At 41.7% G+C, this 15,335-nt stretch overlaps 1 protein-coding gene across 1 annotated transcript in view; it reads right to left on the bottom strand.

Annotated features, from left to right (window-relative positions):
- The window catches only part of TBCA (tubulin folding cofactor A), a 35,737-nt gene extending 22,068 nt beyond the window's left edge, over window positions 1–13,669 (bottom strand). Inside the window, exon 1 of the mRNA XM_084503560.1 lies at window positions 13,497–13,669. Within this exon, the coding sequence (XP_084359686.1) occupies window positions 13,497–13,549 (53 nt within the window). The 5' untranslated portion in view covers window positions 13,550–13,669. The remainder of the gene's footprint in view (window positions 1–13,496) is intronic.
- Window positions 13,670–15,335: the final 1,666 nt, after the last annotated feature.

The raw sequence follows: 15,335 nt of genomic DNA, 5'->3' as shown, positions 1-15,335 counted from the left end.
TTGAGCATATATAATTCTGTGTAGCTTGATATTTATATATATTTTGAGATTCAAATACCACCTAAATCCCTAATATTATAACTTAAAATGTGTTTGGACAGTGATGAAACAATCCACAGATTAAAGGTACAAGATGAATCAAGGAGTTTTCAATATCAATCTCACATTGCTTCCAATGAAGTGCACTGTACAATTTCGTAAAGAAAGTAAATTTTCCATGCTAAACAAGAACAGCAACAACAACAAGAAAGCACAAACTACATATTGTTATTGTCTGTTTTATAAAAAAAGTAGTACATCCCACCTTCCCCCCCTGCCCCCCCCGAGCTTACACTACAGTCTGTTTTAAACACAATGAGTTTAAACACAGACTAAACACAGTGCATTTTTCCTGATACGTTACCGATTTTTCCAGGGTACTCATATTTTCATAACAGACATTTATATTGAAAAGCATTTCTGCCACTGATGTCAGCAGGATGACTTTTTCTAGCACTCATGTCACTGGGAATTCACTGTTTCTTCCACATGTAAATGTACTTACTAAAGCCATATATCTCCAACCTAGCTTCCCATAACATACAGCTAATGGCAGTCTGTGCACAGGAAAAGATGCATGTAGAATAAACTGAAGGTAAGTTTTTTGGCAATGAACTTTCAGAAAATTGGTATTTGTCAGCTGCCATGTAGTGAGGGGAAAACTTTAGTGCCCCTTAGAAGAGACCAGCAGTAACAGGAACATGAGTCATCCAGTTATTCATCGAAGAGAACAACACTGCAACCTTCAAAACATTACCATGAACATCACGGTTCCTCAACTGTAACCTAGAAATTATTGTAGTTAATTCTGTGAAAACTGCTTAAACCTGAAGAGCGAAGTTGCACCCCAGTTACTGTGTCTCAAGAAATTAATAATCTTTACTCCATAGCAAACCAAACCATTCCACAATTCTTTAACAGTGAATTTTACAGAACATTTTCAATATATGTAGCTGTATATGTACATAGTAAGCCAGAAATAGGGAAGACAGATACTTGAGCATTCATCTTCAACTGAAGTGAGAAACAGTTGCCAAGCTTTCTTCCAGAACCACTGAACCTGGACTACATCTTCTGAAAGAACTTCCACTGCTCATAAATAGAGGTTGATGCTACTTCTAAGTAAGAACCTCAGGCCATGACAGACTTATTCTGTCAATGGCATAAGCACTTTAAAACACTTGCATACTTTCCCCTCATAGGGATACAGCCATGTTCAAAACATGATTACTTATCTAACCAAAATGCCTTTTATTTCTACTCTACCGTTATCTGCCATGAATAATACTAATAAAAAAGCAATTTTGCTTTAATGATTTCTTGGATCTCTTTCCCCTGATTTTTTTTTCTTTCTTTGGGAACATCTGCCTTTTGGCTGTAAAGCTGCTTCTTCACAATTCAATCTTTATTCTAAAGTTTCAACATAAGGCCTCACATTTTAAGATATTGTAAAGATTTGAAGAAATTAACAAAGTTGCAATAAAAAAGGAAGTTATTTAAAAGTCATACCAAAGAGACTGTCACTATTTAAGTATACGTTGCAGTTGGATCAGATGTTAAAAAAAATCTGTAAGAAGGAAATTGTATGTGTATTTAACATTTTGAACATCCTATTCTGATTTCTGGCAAGTTTTGGCAAGCTTTACAATCAACAGGCCATAAGGAAGTATGTGAGAGCTTTAGGCTACAGATACCTGGTATATAGTCAAAGAACCAACCACTTACTGGAATTTTCCTTTATTTTTTTCCCTTTTAAAATAAGTCTACTGACCAAAAATTCTCTCCTTGCATTTCTTGAAATAAATGAGAGACGTAAATGTTGTCAAACCATATCTAATATTGGCTGATTCTGATACTTCAAGTCTCCATTTATAATAGCTCTTTTCAGGCTACAGACTGCCTTAAATTTTCAGTGAAGACTCCCACATATCCAGCTAAAATCTACTGAAAATAAGCTTGCTTTCCTTATTTGTCTTTCATGGACCCTGAAGCAGAAATCCATGCCCCCAGAAATACATGTACAGAAGAGATAATCCAAACAAAATAATTGTGTTTTATTAGCTTCTCCCAGTCCTTCAAAAATGAAAAAGAAGAAACATAAGATCCAATTATTCTGGACCTTGTCTCCAGTGGCAGCCAGTAGTTAACTATTAGGGAAAGCATATAAAGAAGCAAATCAAGATTAAAGTGACATTTCCTATGGTATACCTGCCTCCAAAAATCAAGTTAAAGACTTCTTAACAATGAAGAACAAAACTAAACCATCAATGTTTACTACACACTAGGTCAGCTCCTGGCCATGGCTGCTGCCCTTTTAAAATCCTTTCCACATTTGATTTTCACAGGACTTAACAATCAATTCCACAATTTGTTAGTTCTGCATTTAAAAACAAAACAAAACAAAAACAAAACAAAAAAACCGTACGGTTTTATTACTTCAAAGCTACAGACTAAAACCATAAGAGCTAAAAGAGCATGAGTGAATCTTGAAATAGATGGAAACAAAAAATTCTCTATCTGACAATACCATTATGATTTATTTCCTCACCTATTTTCCTCTACACACTTTCACCCCACTCCTTAAGTGGAAGAGCAAAGTAACACAAGATGGTTCAAGACTGTCAAAAAGCTGCTGCTAAAGGGAGGTCTGTGTATTAGGTTTACATGGCAAGGGTTTGGTAGCAGGGTGGCCTCTGTGAGCAGAGCCCAGCAGCTGCCCCATATCAGATCAGAGCCAGCTCCAGACGGCTCCAAAAGGGACCTGCTGCTGGCCAGAGCTGAGACAGGGAGGGACACTGGTTGGGCCTCTGGGAGAACAGATGAAAGAAAGGGGGAAAAAACTGCTGTGCTACAGCAGCTGGGAGAGAGGAGTGAGAAAGTATGAGCGAAGCAGCCCTGCAGCCCCCCAGGTGAGTGCAGCAGGAGGGCAGGAGGTGCTGCAGGCAGGCAGCAGCAGTTCCCCTGCGGGCTGTGCAGGGAGAGGCCCCTGGTGGAGCAGGCTGTCCCCCTGCAGCCCATGGGTCCCACATGGAGCAGATCTCCACGCTGCAGCCCCCCCATGGGTGGAGGAGCTCCTGGTGGATGTGACCATGAAGGAGCAGTAGAGACAAAGCGTCAGGGACTGACCACAGCTCCCATTCCCTGTTCCACTGCACTGCTCAGGGGTAGGAGGTAGAAGAAGGTTGATGAAGGGAGAGGTTGGGGGGTGTTTTTAGTTTCTCACTGTTCTAGTCTGCTAGCAATAGGCAATAATTTCTATTAATCTCCCTATATTGAGTCTGCTTTGCCCGTGACAATAATTGTTGAGTGATTTCAAACCTTGAGCCCTTTTCGTTGTATTTTCTCACCACATCCCTTTGGGAGTGGGGGGGTGAGAGAGCACCTGTGGTGGAGTTAGCTGCCCAGCTGGGTAAAACCATCACAGTCTGCTCTCTGCCCCAGCATACATCCCTGCCAGCACTAATGCTCAAATAATCTCTCCATGAGCCAAATTCAGTTCATCAAACCAGGAAATTAACAAAGTAAGAAAAAAAGCTGACATTTTTTCTCTTGCATTAAGCGAACTGAACAAGCTCAGCAAAAGATTTGAAACTGATGTCAGGGAGACAAGAGAAGTGGATGGGGCAGGGGCCAGAATTAGACCTTCAAATTTAGGATGACGCTGATTTCTCAAGAGACTGCATCCTACTCTATTTAGGATGCAGATTTGCAAGTGGTTTAGACTGTTCTAACTTCTGGCTGCTACTGAAAGAGCAACAGATTCCTCTCCTTTCTCATTTCCCAAATGTATTTAAGTTCCTACCCTGTTCTTTATACATCAGTCCCAGTGTCATCTCCTGGAGTAGCATCACTAGCAGCAGCAAGCAGAGCTACCACACTGACCAGTGGATCACAGGAAGAGAACACAGTTTATCTGAAGGTTGACAGATGAAAGAAGTATGCGCAATAGACAGGATGGCAGAAGGCTTTTTTTTAATCTTGTCCTTAATTTCTTTATATTTTCTAAGAACTTACATCTAACAGGAGAAACATCTGTACTAGAAAGACAAAATTTCCATCTTTCTGAGCCACAGTAATAGGCACAAAGTAATAATAGATGCTCAATGTAAAAATTGCAAGCAGTGTAAGAACAGCATGAGCACACACTACTACTGTTGGTATGCTTTCCCCACTCCAACAAATGAGGTTGTGCACGAGCTAGAATGGTACCTATGTGTTTATGCCACCAGACACAGACTTCAGTATTTCCAATACTCCCGTATTAGAAAAATCCACCCAAGAAGTGCTTCCCTGGCTGGACTGAGTGAGCTCGGTGGAGCTCTGAAGATTAGAGTGCCACTTTTGTTATTGAATAGCTTCACTATTGAAACGGCATGCAAGGTAAGGAACTGGCTGGACTGTACCACTCAGGAGTTGCGGTCAATGGCTCTATGTCCACGTGAAGACAGCGATGAATGGTGTTCCCCAGAGGTCAGTACATGGACCAGAAATGTTTAACATAGTTGGTGACAAGGACAGTGGGATTGAGTGCACCCTCAGCAAGTTTGCTGATGACACCAAGCTGTGTGGTGCAGTGGACACGCTGGAGGGAAGGGATGCCTTCCAGAGGGACCTGGGCAGGCTTGAGAGGTGGGCCTGTGTGAACCTCATGAGGTTCAACAAGGCCACGTGCAAGGTCCTGCATCTGGGCTGAGGCAAACCTAACCAAGCACAGGCTGGACGGAGAATGGATTGAGAGCTGCCCTGAGGAGGAAGACCTGGTGGATGAGAAGCTCCACAGGAGCTGGCCATGTGTGCTCGCAGCCCTGAAAGCTGACCGTATCCTGGGCTACATCAAAAGCAGCATGGCCAGCAGGGTGAGGGAGATGATTCTCCCCCTCTGCTCTGCTCTTGTGAGACCCCATTTGGAGTGTTGTGTTCAGCTCTGGGGCCTCCAGCACAACAAGGACATGGAAGTATTCGAACATGTCCAGATCAGGGACACGAGGATGATCAAGGGGCTGGAGCACCTCTCATATAAGGACAGGCTGAAGGAGTTGGGGCTGTTCAGCCTGGGGAAGAGAAGGCCCTGAGGAGACCTTAGAGCAGCCTTCCAGTACCTAAAGGGGGCCTACAGGAAAGCTGGGGAGGGACTCTTTGTCAGGGAATGCAGGGATCGGACATGGAGTAATGCATTTAAACTAAAAGAGGGTAGGTTTAGATTAGATATAAGGAAGAAATTCTTTACTCTGAGGGTGCTGAGGCACTGGAACAGATTGCCTAGAGAAGCCGTGGATGCCCCATCCCGTGAGGTGTTCAAGGTCAGTCTGGATGGGGCTTTGAGCAACCTGTTCAGGTGGAAGGTGTCCCTGTCCATGGCAGGGGAATTGGAATTAGGTGACCTTTACGGTCCCTTCCAACCCAAACCATTCTGTGATGATTCTATGATGATCTCTTCAAAACTGATGTTAACGTTAACCACAGTGTATTAACATATATGCTAAGCATACAGGAAACTCAAAGCTGACAAAATTGTATTGAGTAGATAATGAAATAATCTATGCTGACTTACTTCAAACCTAGAAATCAATAATAGCCTAACTGGCTTTATGGTTTGTTGATTTTGTTTTGTTTGTTAGTTATACGCACATGCCTGGTTTCACTGAGGCTTCGTAAGCGCATCTACATTACAAACCAGGGCCTAGGTGGAAAAGTCAAGGAAGAAAGGAGGCAAGAAATACAGTACTTGACACAGGTATGTCAGGTATCACCACCTGCTGTATCTTCTCAGCTGTCAGTAACTGAATGCTTTTGGATTTGGACCAGACCTCTTATTTACATATTCATTTTCTTGACAGCAACAAAATAACCAGAAAAGATAAAACTTCTTGAGTCAAATTGAGGTATAACAACATACAAGTATATACATGTTTTTTTTAACCCCTCCTGTATCTATATGGCTCACAAAACTAAGCTACATTTTCTAAGGACATTTTCAGGTTAACTTTGCAGGCTTGGCACTTGTCATGGATTACTACTGAGAAGACTGTGAAAATCAGTTACAGGGTATTTTTGAAGTTAGAAAATTCTTTCAGCTTAAAAATGATTTGGTTTTAACATTTTATAGCATATTTTTAATAATAAATAAGATGCAATATACAATTTTTAATTTTAGATCTCTCTGATTCTCTGGGGCTTCACATTTTGGCCCTGCCTCTCAACAGTTATTTTCCTGCTCTTGCAGTACATTCATGAAGTTTTATTTTTTCCCCAAAAATTATTGTCATAGCAATAGCTGAAGTTCCCCTTTTCCTCTGCTAACAAACTCTGCTTCAAATGAGTATTACTGAACACCAGCAGCCAGTGCTATGATACTGCAAGAAGCCACTTGTATGGTTAGGGTCAAAGAAGAGAAAGGGGAGTGAAAAGATGCTGAAAGAGCATCTCTGATGGGCTGAAGACGAGAGCTGGAGAGAAGCAAGAAGTTTATCATTAAAGCCTAAATAGATTCTGAAGCAGCAAAAATTCTGAGAGAACAGCACAGAAGGGAATTGGATACAGGTCGAAAATTGTAAATCTAAAGGAACATGAGAACTTCACTTCCAGAGATGGGAGAACAAGAAACAAGGCTTCTGTGGGGTCAACTGCCTCCCTCCCCCCCCCCAGTAGAAGTAGAACAGCAAAGTGGAAGTGTTGAAATGATGATCAAACTTGAACAGAACTAAAGTCAAACTATGTCTGTAGTCAGTTCATGACGGATTGGGAAAGAGGTTGAGTACAGTTTAAGGAAAACATAAAAATATAATAGGTCCCATTATCGTAAATAAGATTTACGCATGTACAATGTACAGAACTTCCTAATATTTAACTCAAAGTCTAGCCCGGATGGATAACAGTTGTTAACGCAGCTGTAATTCATCTTCTGTATATAAAGCACTACCATAAATTTAATATAATTGTTTTTCCATACATCCACATTCTAATTCAGCACTCAAAACTATTATTTGTAGCTGTTTTATCCACATAGTTGAATATATGGCTCCATGCCATGGGTTAGAATCCCACGAAGAAAATGTACATGTACAATCATACACAAGACAACAGTACTAGAAGTATGCATAATGTCATCAAACAAGGTTTGCAAAGCAACTATTACTACACCATTTCCCTAAATTTTAAAGACTGATGAAAGTTTTTAAGGTTGGAAAGACACACCTGTGCATAGGTACCCAAATTTAAGATACATATGTACATAATTTCCTCCTTAACATAGTATTACTACTGACACCTATGGTGATACACACAGTGTGTCACATATTTCTGCCAATTAAGATGACATCAACAGATTACTATGGTCAACATGGACATGCATGAGACTGTTTCTGTGTTAATTATTATTTTCTGCCCTCTAAGGCAAAACTATGAGACTTATTTCACTGGAGGCTTTTGTATTTTTTTTTTTTTCAAAAGAGGTAATTGCATGGAGGAAGGAATGTGAAGGTGGGAAACTTTTAAAGGTCTGAACATTACTAATTTAAATTTCCCCAAAAGGGAACCAGTGTTTGTATCTACTCAAAAACAAAATAAATCAAGATACATTTTTAAGAATCTACACAATTTTAACACACACACACAAAAACAAAAGCTGTGCTCTTCTCACAGCTTTTAAAGAAAAAAAAAAAAAAAAAAAAGAAAAAACTCTGCATTCATACTGTTCTATAGCCCCAAAGTTTAAAAGAAAGCATGCATTTAAAAACACAGAAAAATAGGATCCCTTTCAAACAAGTAGCTTTGTTTCTGGAGAATTGAGTCAACTTGCAATTACCCTTAAATTAATCACCTGGATTGCCAACCTTGCACATTACAGATGTTAGACAGCACTGTGTAAATGCAGTTGCAACATGGTGTAAAAGAAGTCGCAGCATTTTCACAGTTAGTTCATATAGAGAAGGCTTTCTGTGGGACAGACACTAAGTTAATAAATCTAAACAACTGTAGTGTCCTTCAATTGCAGGGCCAACTCGAGACTTTTTGTATGGGATCCTGATGTCAAGAGCAGTACAAGAGGTACTCCAGACACATCTAAGTAGCTCTGGACCAACAAAGAAATTTGTCTAGCTCTGAGCCCAAGTTTACAGGGTGTGCTGTTATGACTCCACGATTGAACTGGCCACAGCCCTAGGCAGCAGCTGCACAATGCTCCTGCACTATGAGAAAGGTTATTTAATTTGGATACAGAGCCAGCCTGTATCCAATAGCGCATGCAACATATTCACCCTCCTGCATCTGTGCTCTTGGATGTACAGTGTAAACACATGAAATAGCTTTATCATGCTGACTCAGTATAGCTGAGCAGCTCTGCAGATCATTCCCCAAAACCCGTATCCCAGCCTTTTCTATTGAGCTAACGTGCAGTTGTTACATACAATCTTCTAACTATAATGAGTATAAAGAGAGGAGACTTGAGTTTCTTTTCAATATATTAATGATAAGATTAACAACTCATGCCTGTGGCTAATGGGAAACAAGTAAAAGATCAACAGTTCATGTGGTGGTCAGAAGACTATTTGTGTTTTTCACCAGAAATAGCAAATTTCTTGAGTAATCAAGAAAATTAACTAGTTTTGTGCTTGAATTACCAACAGTCACCATACAGGAAAAAAAAAAGCATTCTCTGCAATATTTCATGTCACTTGTACAAAATGTATCATAAACGCAGCCATACAATTTAACTTTCATTGTTTATAATTATATTTAAAAGAAACCAACTGTTTTTAATAACTTTCAGAACTTTCCATACTTAGAAAAAAGATGACAGTGTGAGCTATTTGGTAATGTAATTTACAATGACAATATTTTACAAAGAGAAAAAGTAGAATCATTGCCAGTGGTACAGGCAAAAAAAAAATCTTGGGAAGATTCCATAGTTTTAGAAAGGTGGTTTTAAAAAGGGCTGCTTCACGAAAATCAATACACTTTCCCCATAGGTTCATGATGTAAAATTCTATAATCAAGGCTTGTAGATTCGTAATTATGGTATGTCAGCCACATTTAAACAAGAGTGTTAAAAGATTGTTAAAGTTAAACTAACACAATTGCAATGTGAATTGTCTTAGTCTCATTCTAATCTACTGGTGTCACTTCCATTTAATCAGACAGAAACTATGGGCAAATGTCAGTGCTATTTTCACATGCCCCAACTTACTTTGTTCACAGTAGTTTTTAGAACCATTGCCAATGTGAATTGAGTATAAGATATTTAATATATTTTTTTAAATCAATCTACTTACTGTCTGGCAGGTTTTCTGAGCTTGGATTTACTGAGAGTAAGATGATTTTGAAAGTGACTAAACAGAAGTAGTGTTTTCTTGGACATAAAACACAAATAGAAAAAGTATTATTATTCACGCTCATCAAATCTACTTATCTGAATTCTGGTTAATGAAGGTATAGAATCACCAAGAGCCTGGCTATCAATTTTGTCAGAAAATGCAAAAAGTTCGCCCCATTCCAAGTTCAAGTTCCTTTCACCAATACACAACAAATATGAAACACAGAGTAAATTATCCACAACTACAATAGACATTTCAAGAGGGGTACACGAAGAATCTATGATACACGGCTAAAAAAATCCCACATTAAGCAGCTGTTTTGTTCTTAGCTCAAAAAAAAGTGGTGAGATAAGGAACTGCTAAAAGATTATAGAGTGGGCTACAGCAGGTGATTAAAAAAGACAAAAGAAATGTCAAGAAAGTTCAGAACATCCTAGCAGTTCCTGTCCCGTATCTTTATTATTATTATTATTCTCCTAGTCTGAGCATTGGTTGCTTCAAAAAAAATCAGCTTTACAGACTAGGTTCTTCTCAGAAAAAATAAGGAAAATTAATTGAAGCCTTAAGTCAGTCACTTTTGGCATGTTAAGCCTTTGTGTGAATCCTCTCAAATATTATGAGTAAATACCTAAATAACTGCTCTATTATTTTCTATGGAAAATGTTAACTTTCCTAAGTTGACTCAGGTCACATGCACACCAGCTACAATACAGAGTACTGAACAAGGCTTCTAGTTTGAAAAGGAGGGGCGGAGTGAGACAGAGCCATGCCTCTTCTTGCATCTGTGAGCAACTGACAGACATGGGAGCTGCTGCTACGACTGTCATCAATACCTAGGCAACATCCCTTACATCCCATGTGCTTGGGCTATAACTACATCCATGTGAAAAATGTACAATATCTAAGGATGCTTTACATTAACAAGATATAAAACATTACCACTATGTTAAGCATTAAAAAAAAAAAAAAAAAAGTGATTTTAAGAGAGTTGTGGGGTTACAAGGAAAGAAACAAGAAAGTTAACTTTAAGCTTGTCCATTCTTTCACAACAATTACCAAGACCTACCATTTCCCCCACAGTGACTGTAAGATAGCGTTCCTTTTCTCCTTTAAAAAAAGGAGTTACCTTTACTCACAGGCCAGCTACCGCAGAGTAACAGTAGTTCTGCATATTGTTACCACACAAAAAAACACAAGATAAGTTTACTTGCTTATTTACACAGCCATTCTCCAAAAGCAAATATGAACCCCGTCAAACGCACTTCTATTGTCACTTCCTTTGTAGTAGCCCCGACATGTACACAGTTGTGTGGCAAGCTGGTCCAATTAGGCCTCATCTTTAAAAAAAACTTTTTTATTTTGTAAGTCTAACTTATTTTTCAATGTATCAGCTCCCTGAAATAATCAGATGTGTGGCCCCCTGAGGAGGACGCTGTAACACTGCAGTTCAGATTTAGATTCCTAAATTGCAGTCCAACACTAAGTCTTCTCCTACCACAATTGCCAACTGTTTCACTTCAGTGGACTTCTCACCTATACAGAGCCCAGGAATTATGCTGTAACTTATTAAATATTGTGTTACCATTCCTTGTAAGAGGCCACAGGACTTGCCTTGGCTAACAAATTAGCTCTCAGGATAAGTCACACTTTGTCTGGACTTGTCTTGGCCAGGCTACAATCTTCTTTTAGCAGTTTAACTGTAACCACTATTATGACTGGGTGATACTTACTCCGTTTGTGCTTTTGCTCACTTTGTACAATCCCATAAATTGACGTTATTGTATTGAATTTTTTAAAGAAATTATTTTAGGAAGAATGAGTTGTCTCTGACTTTGAATTAAAAAGCAGCATAAAAGATCAAATCCAGTAAGAGCAGGAACATGGGATGATAGCAGAGCCTTTGAAAACACAGTCACAAGAAGATGCTGAAATGTCCCACTGCTATGAACAACTTACCTACAGTCAAGTAGCGATCAAAGGAATGTAGCCCTGAGAGATGGGTACAACCAGTTTTAAGATAACAATTATCCAATGTACATAGAACGCACCATATACAGTAGAATCAGATAAAAGGTGGAGCACAAAACAATGAAAATAAACTAATATATCTGACTCAGAAAAATAAGAAACCATCAACATAACTTTCCTCCCAGCAAAGGATCTGGGACGTTGATGACTTCCTCAGATCTGTGCCCTCCCCACGACCATATTGAGCCAACAGCCTTTGGACCCAGACAGCCAATAAAAGGGAGAGTATACCATCAGGGAAAAGGTACTATTAGAAGCAAAGTAGAAGCTTTGGGTATATATAATTTTAACTGTGTATTATTTGAACTGTGTTAGCATCATTGTAACTGGACTAATATTGAGTGGGAACTTTAGCAGCCTACTTGGGAACTTGGATGCCACATGGTTGTCACAGTATCAAAATAAGCACCCCTGGACTTCCAAGCATGACATGAATAAACAGAAGAGCCACACAAACAAAAAGAAGTTCTTCACATGCAATTGTGAAGAAATATACCAAGTTCTAATCTCTTGTTCTCAGCTCTCTCAGACTCACTGAAATTGCAGAAGCAGAGAAATTCAAACTAAGAACATGCAAGCTCATTTCAGAGCTAAAAGCACTAAGGTCAGTGGCAGACAGACTCTGAGCCAGCTCCTTGTACTGCACAACCATGTTGGAATCATTAAACTGTCTTCAGGTCCAAGAAGACACAGCCATACAACACAGTATTCAACATGTGAACATACAGGCAGGCCTGCAACAGCTCTGACTGACTGGGGTCTCCACATAGGTCATCATCTGGTGTAGACTTACCCTGTTTTCCAGTCTATGAACTGAAAGTGTTTCAGGTAGCTTCTGTGATGATGTATGAAGTAATGGTCATCTTAAGCGGTATTAGATACTACAACACTGTTAGATACTATCACAAAACTATGAAACAGCTGCAATAAACCAGTACAGAAACTTCTACAAACTACTAATGTAAGAGTAGACACCAACAAATTCTTTTGACTAGAAGAAAGAATACACACCAAAAGACAAATAAATAAATAAATAAAAAGATCTAGTTTTGCCACACTTCAGAATACTTTGCTTATGAGCACAGACATAAAACACCAGAAACTTACAAATGCAAAGATGCCATTTATCATGTTGCTGTCCACCAAAGCCAGTAACCATAACATAGGTCATGAAAGGGACCCAGAGCAAGAGGCAGTCACTAAGCCACTCAGTCACACCACACTAAAGTTACCTGGCTTAAAAACAACACATGCTCATGATTTGCTCACCACACACAATGAAAAGAAACAGGATATTAGAATCATAGAATCAACTTCTTGCTTGTAGCAGCACTTAAGAACTGCTCCCCAATTTGAGCCCAGAAACCCAAATTGTTACCTAGAGTAAAAATGATAAACCTTTATCCATTTTACTTTTTTAGTCTAAGATCCAATCTTTCAAACCTCATCAGATATGAGGAATTGTGCCCTTATTGCTTTTAGGCTTTTACTGACATAAATTAGTAAATCATAATAGAAAGCAGACGGCATGAAACCGGACTATTTAACATCCTGATCCAGCACACATGCTATTTCCTATGCTTGAGCCAGTGCAGCCTTTGTAGGTTCCAGCCTTCACAAAATCACACTGCGTCTAAACATTTCACATCAGAGCCTCGTGCTTATGGCCATAACACGAGGAATTCACACATTCAGCGCGTTACAACCAGACAAAACCGAGGCTCGTGTTACAACCCACCGGGCAGCGTCACCTATGCAACCGCGAGCCCCCCACCCCACGTTTGTTTCGAGACCCGCAGCAAGTGAGCCCCGGCGGGGCAGCCCGACCCCTGGGGGCCCCCGGGGTGGTTCGGGCCCCGGCACGGCCCCCACGCACCACAACCGCCCGGCTGCGGCAGGGGCAGGGGCAGGGCAGGGGCAGGGGCAGGGGCAGGGGCAGGCCTCCTCCTCCCGGGCCCGGCGGCGAGGCACAAGCACCGCCAGCCGCGGCCCCCGGCACCGCGCCACGCTCGGCGGCACCGCCCTGGGCCTCCCCCAACGGCTCCCAACGGCCACCAACGGCTCCCAACGGCTGAGGACGGGGATGGCGGCAGCGGCGGCGCCCAGCCGCGCACTCACCGCTTGACGACGCCGGCTTTGATCTTGATCTGCCTGAGGCGGGGGTCGGCCATGGCGGGCGCGGCGCGAGCCGGGGCCCAACGGCGCGGAGGCGGCGGCGCTGAGGCGGCGACCACGGCGAGGACGGCGCGGCGCCCTCACTGCGCAACACCGCCGCGCGCATGCGCACCGCGCGCGTGGCGCCGGCCTGGGCGGCACCACCGCGACAGGGGGGCGGGGCTCCGCGCTCAAGCCTTGCAGCCCCCCTCAACCTCTCCCATCCCCCCCCGACCCCCCGGCCCGTGGAGGCGTCCGGCGGGATGGCGCCGTCTCCATAGCGACCGGCAATGGCGGGCCCCGCGGGCGCGAGGCCTCCGAGCCTGGCGGCTGAGGGGCGGGAGCGGGCGGCGCGAAGCACACGGCTGCTTTAACGGCATCTTTACAAAAATAATAACTACCTCAATGATTTGTCCTCAGTGTCTTCTGATACTATGCCCAGCACAGCTCACCTGTTTTTATTTTTTCATGAATACACACACAGAAAGATGGAGTCCAGGCCAGGTTCTGCGCCAACTTTAATACAAGTTGGCGTGTGGCGTGTAGCAAGCACCAAAAGGAGTTTTCCCACTGTTAAAACAGCTGAAAAGGCAATATCAGTACTGGTAGCTTCAGTCCTAGTGTGTGTGAATGGTGGTTCAAGGAAGCCCTTTCTTCCTTCATGCTAGTTAGTTGATGCTAACTACGTAAAGAGTGAATTCTGGGAAATGAAATGAAATGAAATAAAATAAAATAAAATAAAATAAAATAAAATAAAATAAAATAAAATAAAATAAAATAAAATAAAATAAAATAATAATCCTACAGGTCATTGTTTGCAAGAACTTCCACTGTATGAGCATTTAAATTAATAGGAAAAAAAAATCAACAGTTTGAACAAATAAATAAGGCAACTATGATAAATAAGATAACTACAGCTGTGCTATAGATCCTGGCAAACCTACCCACAGGCTGACAAGCTGGGCCAAATCCAACATTGCCTTGGCTGTTCCAGGTTGATGCTTGCATGTTTGAATTCAGCCGTGGTGTTAGTTGGGGCTAACGCTGTGCTCCGAGAATCATGGCTGTAACATCTGCCTCAGATGGTCCTTAAGTTAGCAGCCTGGCAGTCTCCTGGGATCAATGGAACATGGCAGCCACCTCTCTTAAATGCCCTGAACAGCCCTCTGGAGGAACACGTGTTTCTTTGCTGTCTCTGTGGGGAGAAATAGGCCTTCAAATCAGCAGCCTAAATAAACCTTGTGAATATCTGTGATCTGGACAGAGGCTTATAGAGGTGTTCTTTCTATACGAACCTGATGCCACTTGTGCAGCTGGAGGAGGAAGGAGAGCAGTGTTCTGGCAGGTCCTTTCACAAAGCCTAATAAAATAGGACTACTAGGGGTGCTACTAAGCTGGGGAAGTGCCTGGAGGGGAAGATGTATGAGAAGTGGCTGAGATCACTTGGCCTGTTCCTCCTGGAAAAGAGGAGGCTGAGAGGAGACCTCATTGAGGTCTACAGCTTCCTCATGAGTGGGAGTGGAGGGGCAGGCACTGATCTCTTTAGTCACCAGTGACAGGACCCAAGGAAATGGTGTCAAGCTGTGACAGAGGAGGTTCAGGCTGGGTATCAGGAAGAGGCTCTTCACTGAGAGGGTTGTTGCACACTGGAATGGCCTCCCCAGGGATGTAGTCATGGTACCAAGCTTGTCGGAGTTTAAGAAGCGTTTGGACTGTGCTTGGTCATATGGTCTGAGTTTTTGGGTAGACCTGTGTGGTGCCAGGAGTTGGACTTGATGATCCTTATGGGTCCCTTCCAACTCA

This window comes from Aythya ferina (assembly GCF_964211825.1).
Source record: "Aythya ferina genome assembly, chromosome: Z".
Classification (NCBI taxonomy): Eukaryota; Metazoa; Chordata; class Aves; order Anseriformes; family Anatidae; genus Aythya; species Aythya ferina.
Note: the sequence above shows the minus strand (reverse complement) of the source record. Positions and strands in the feature narration are given on the sequence as shown.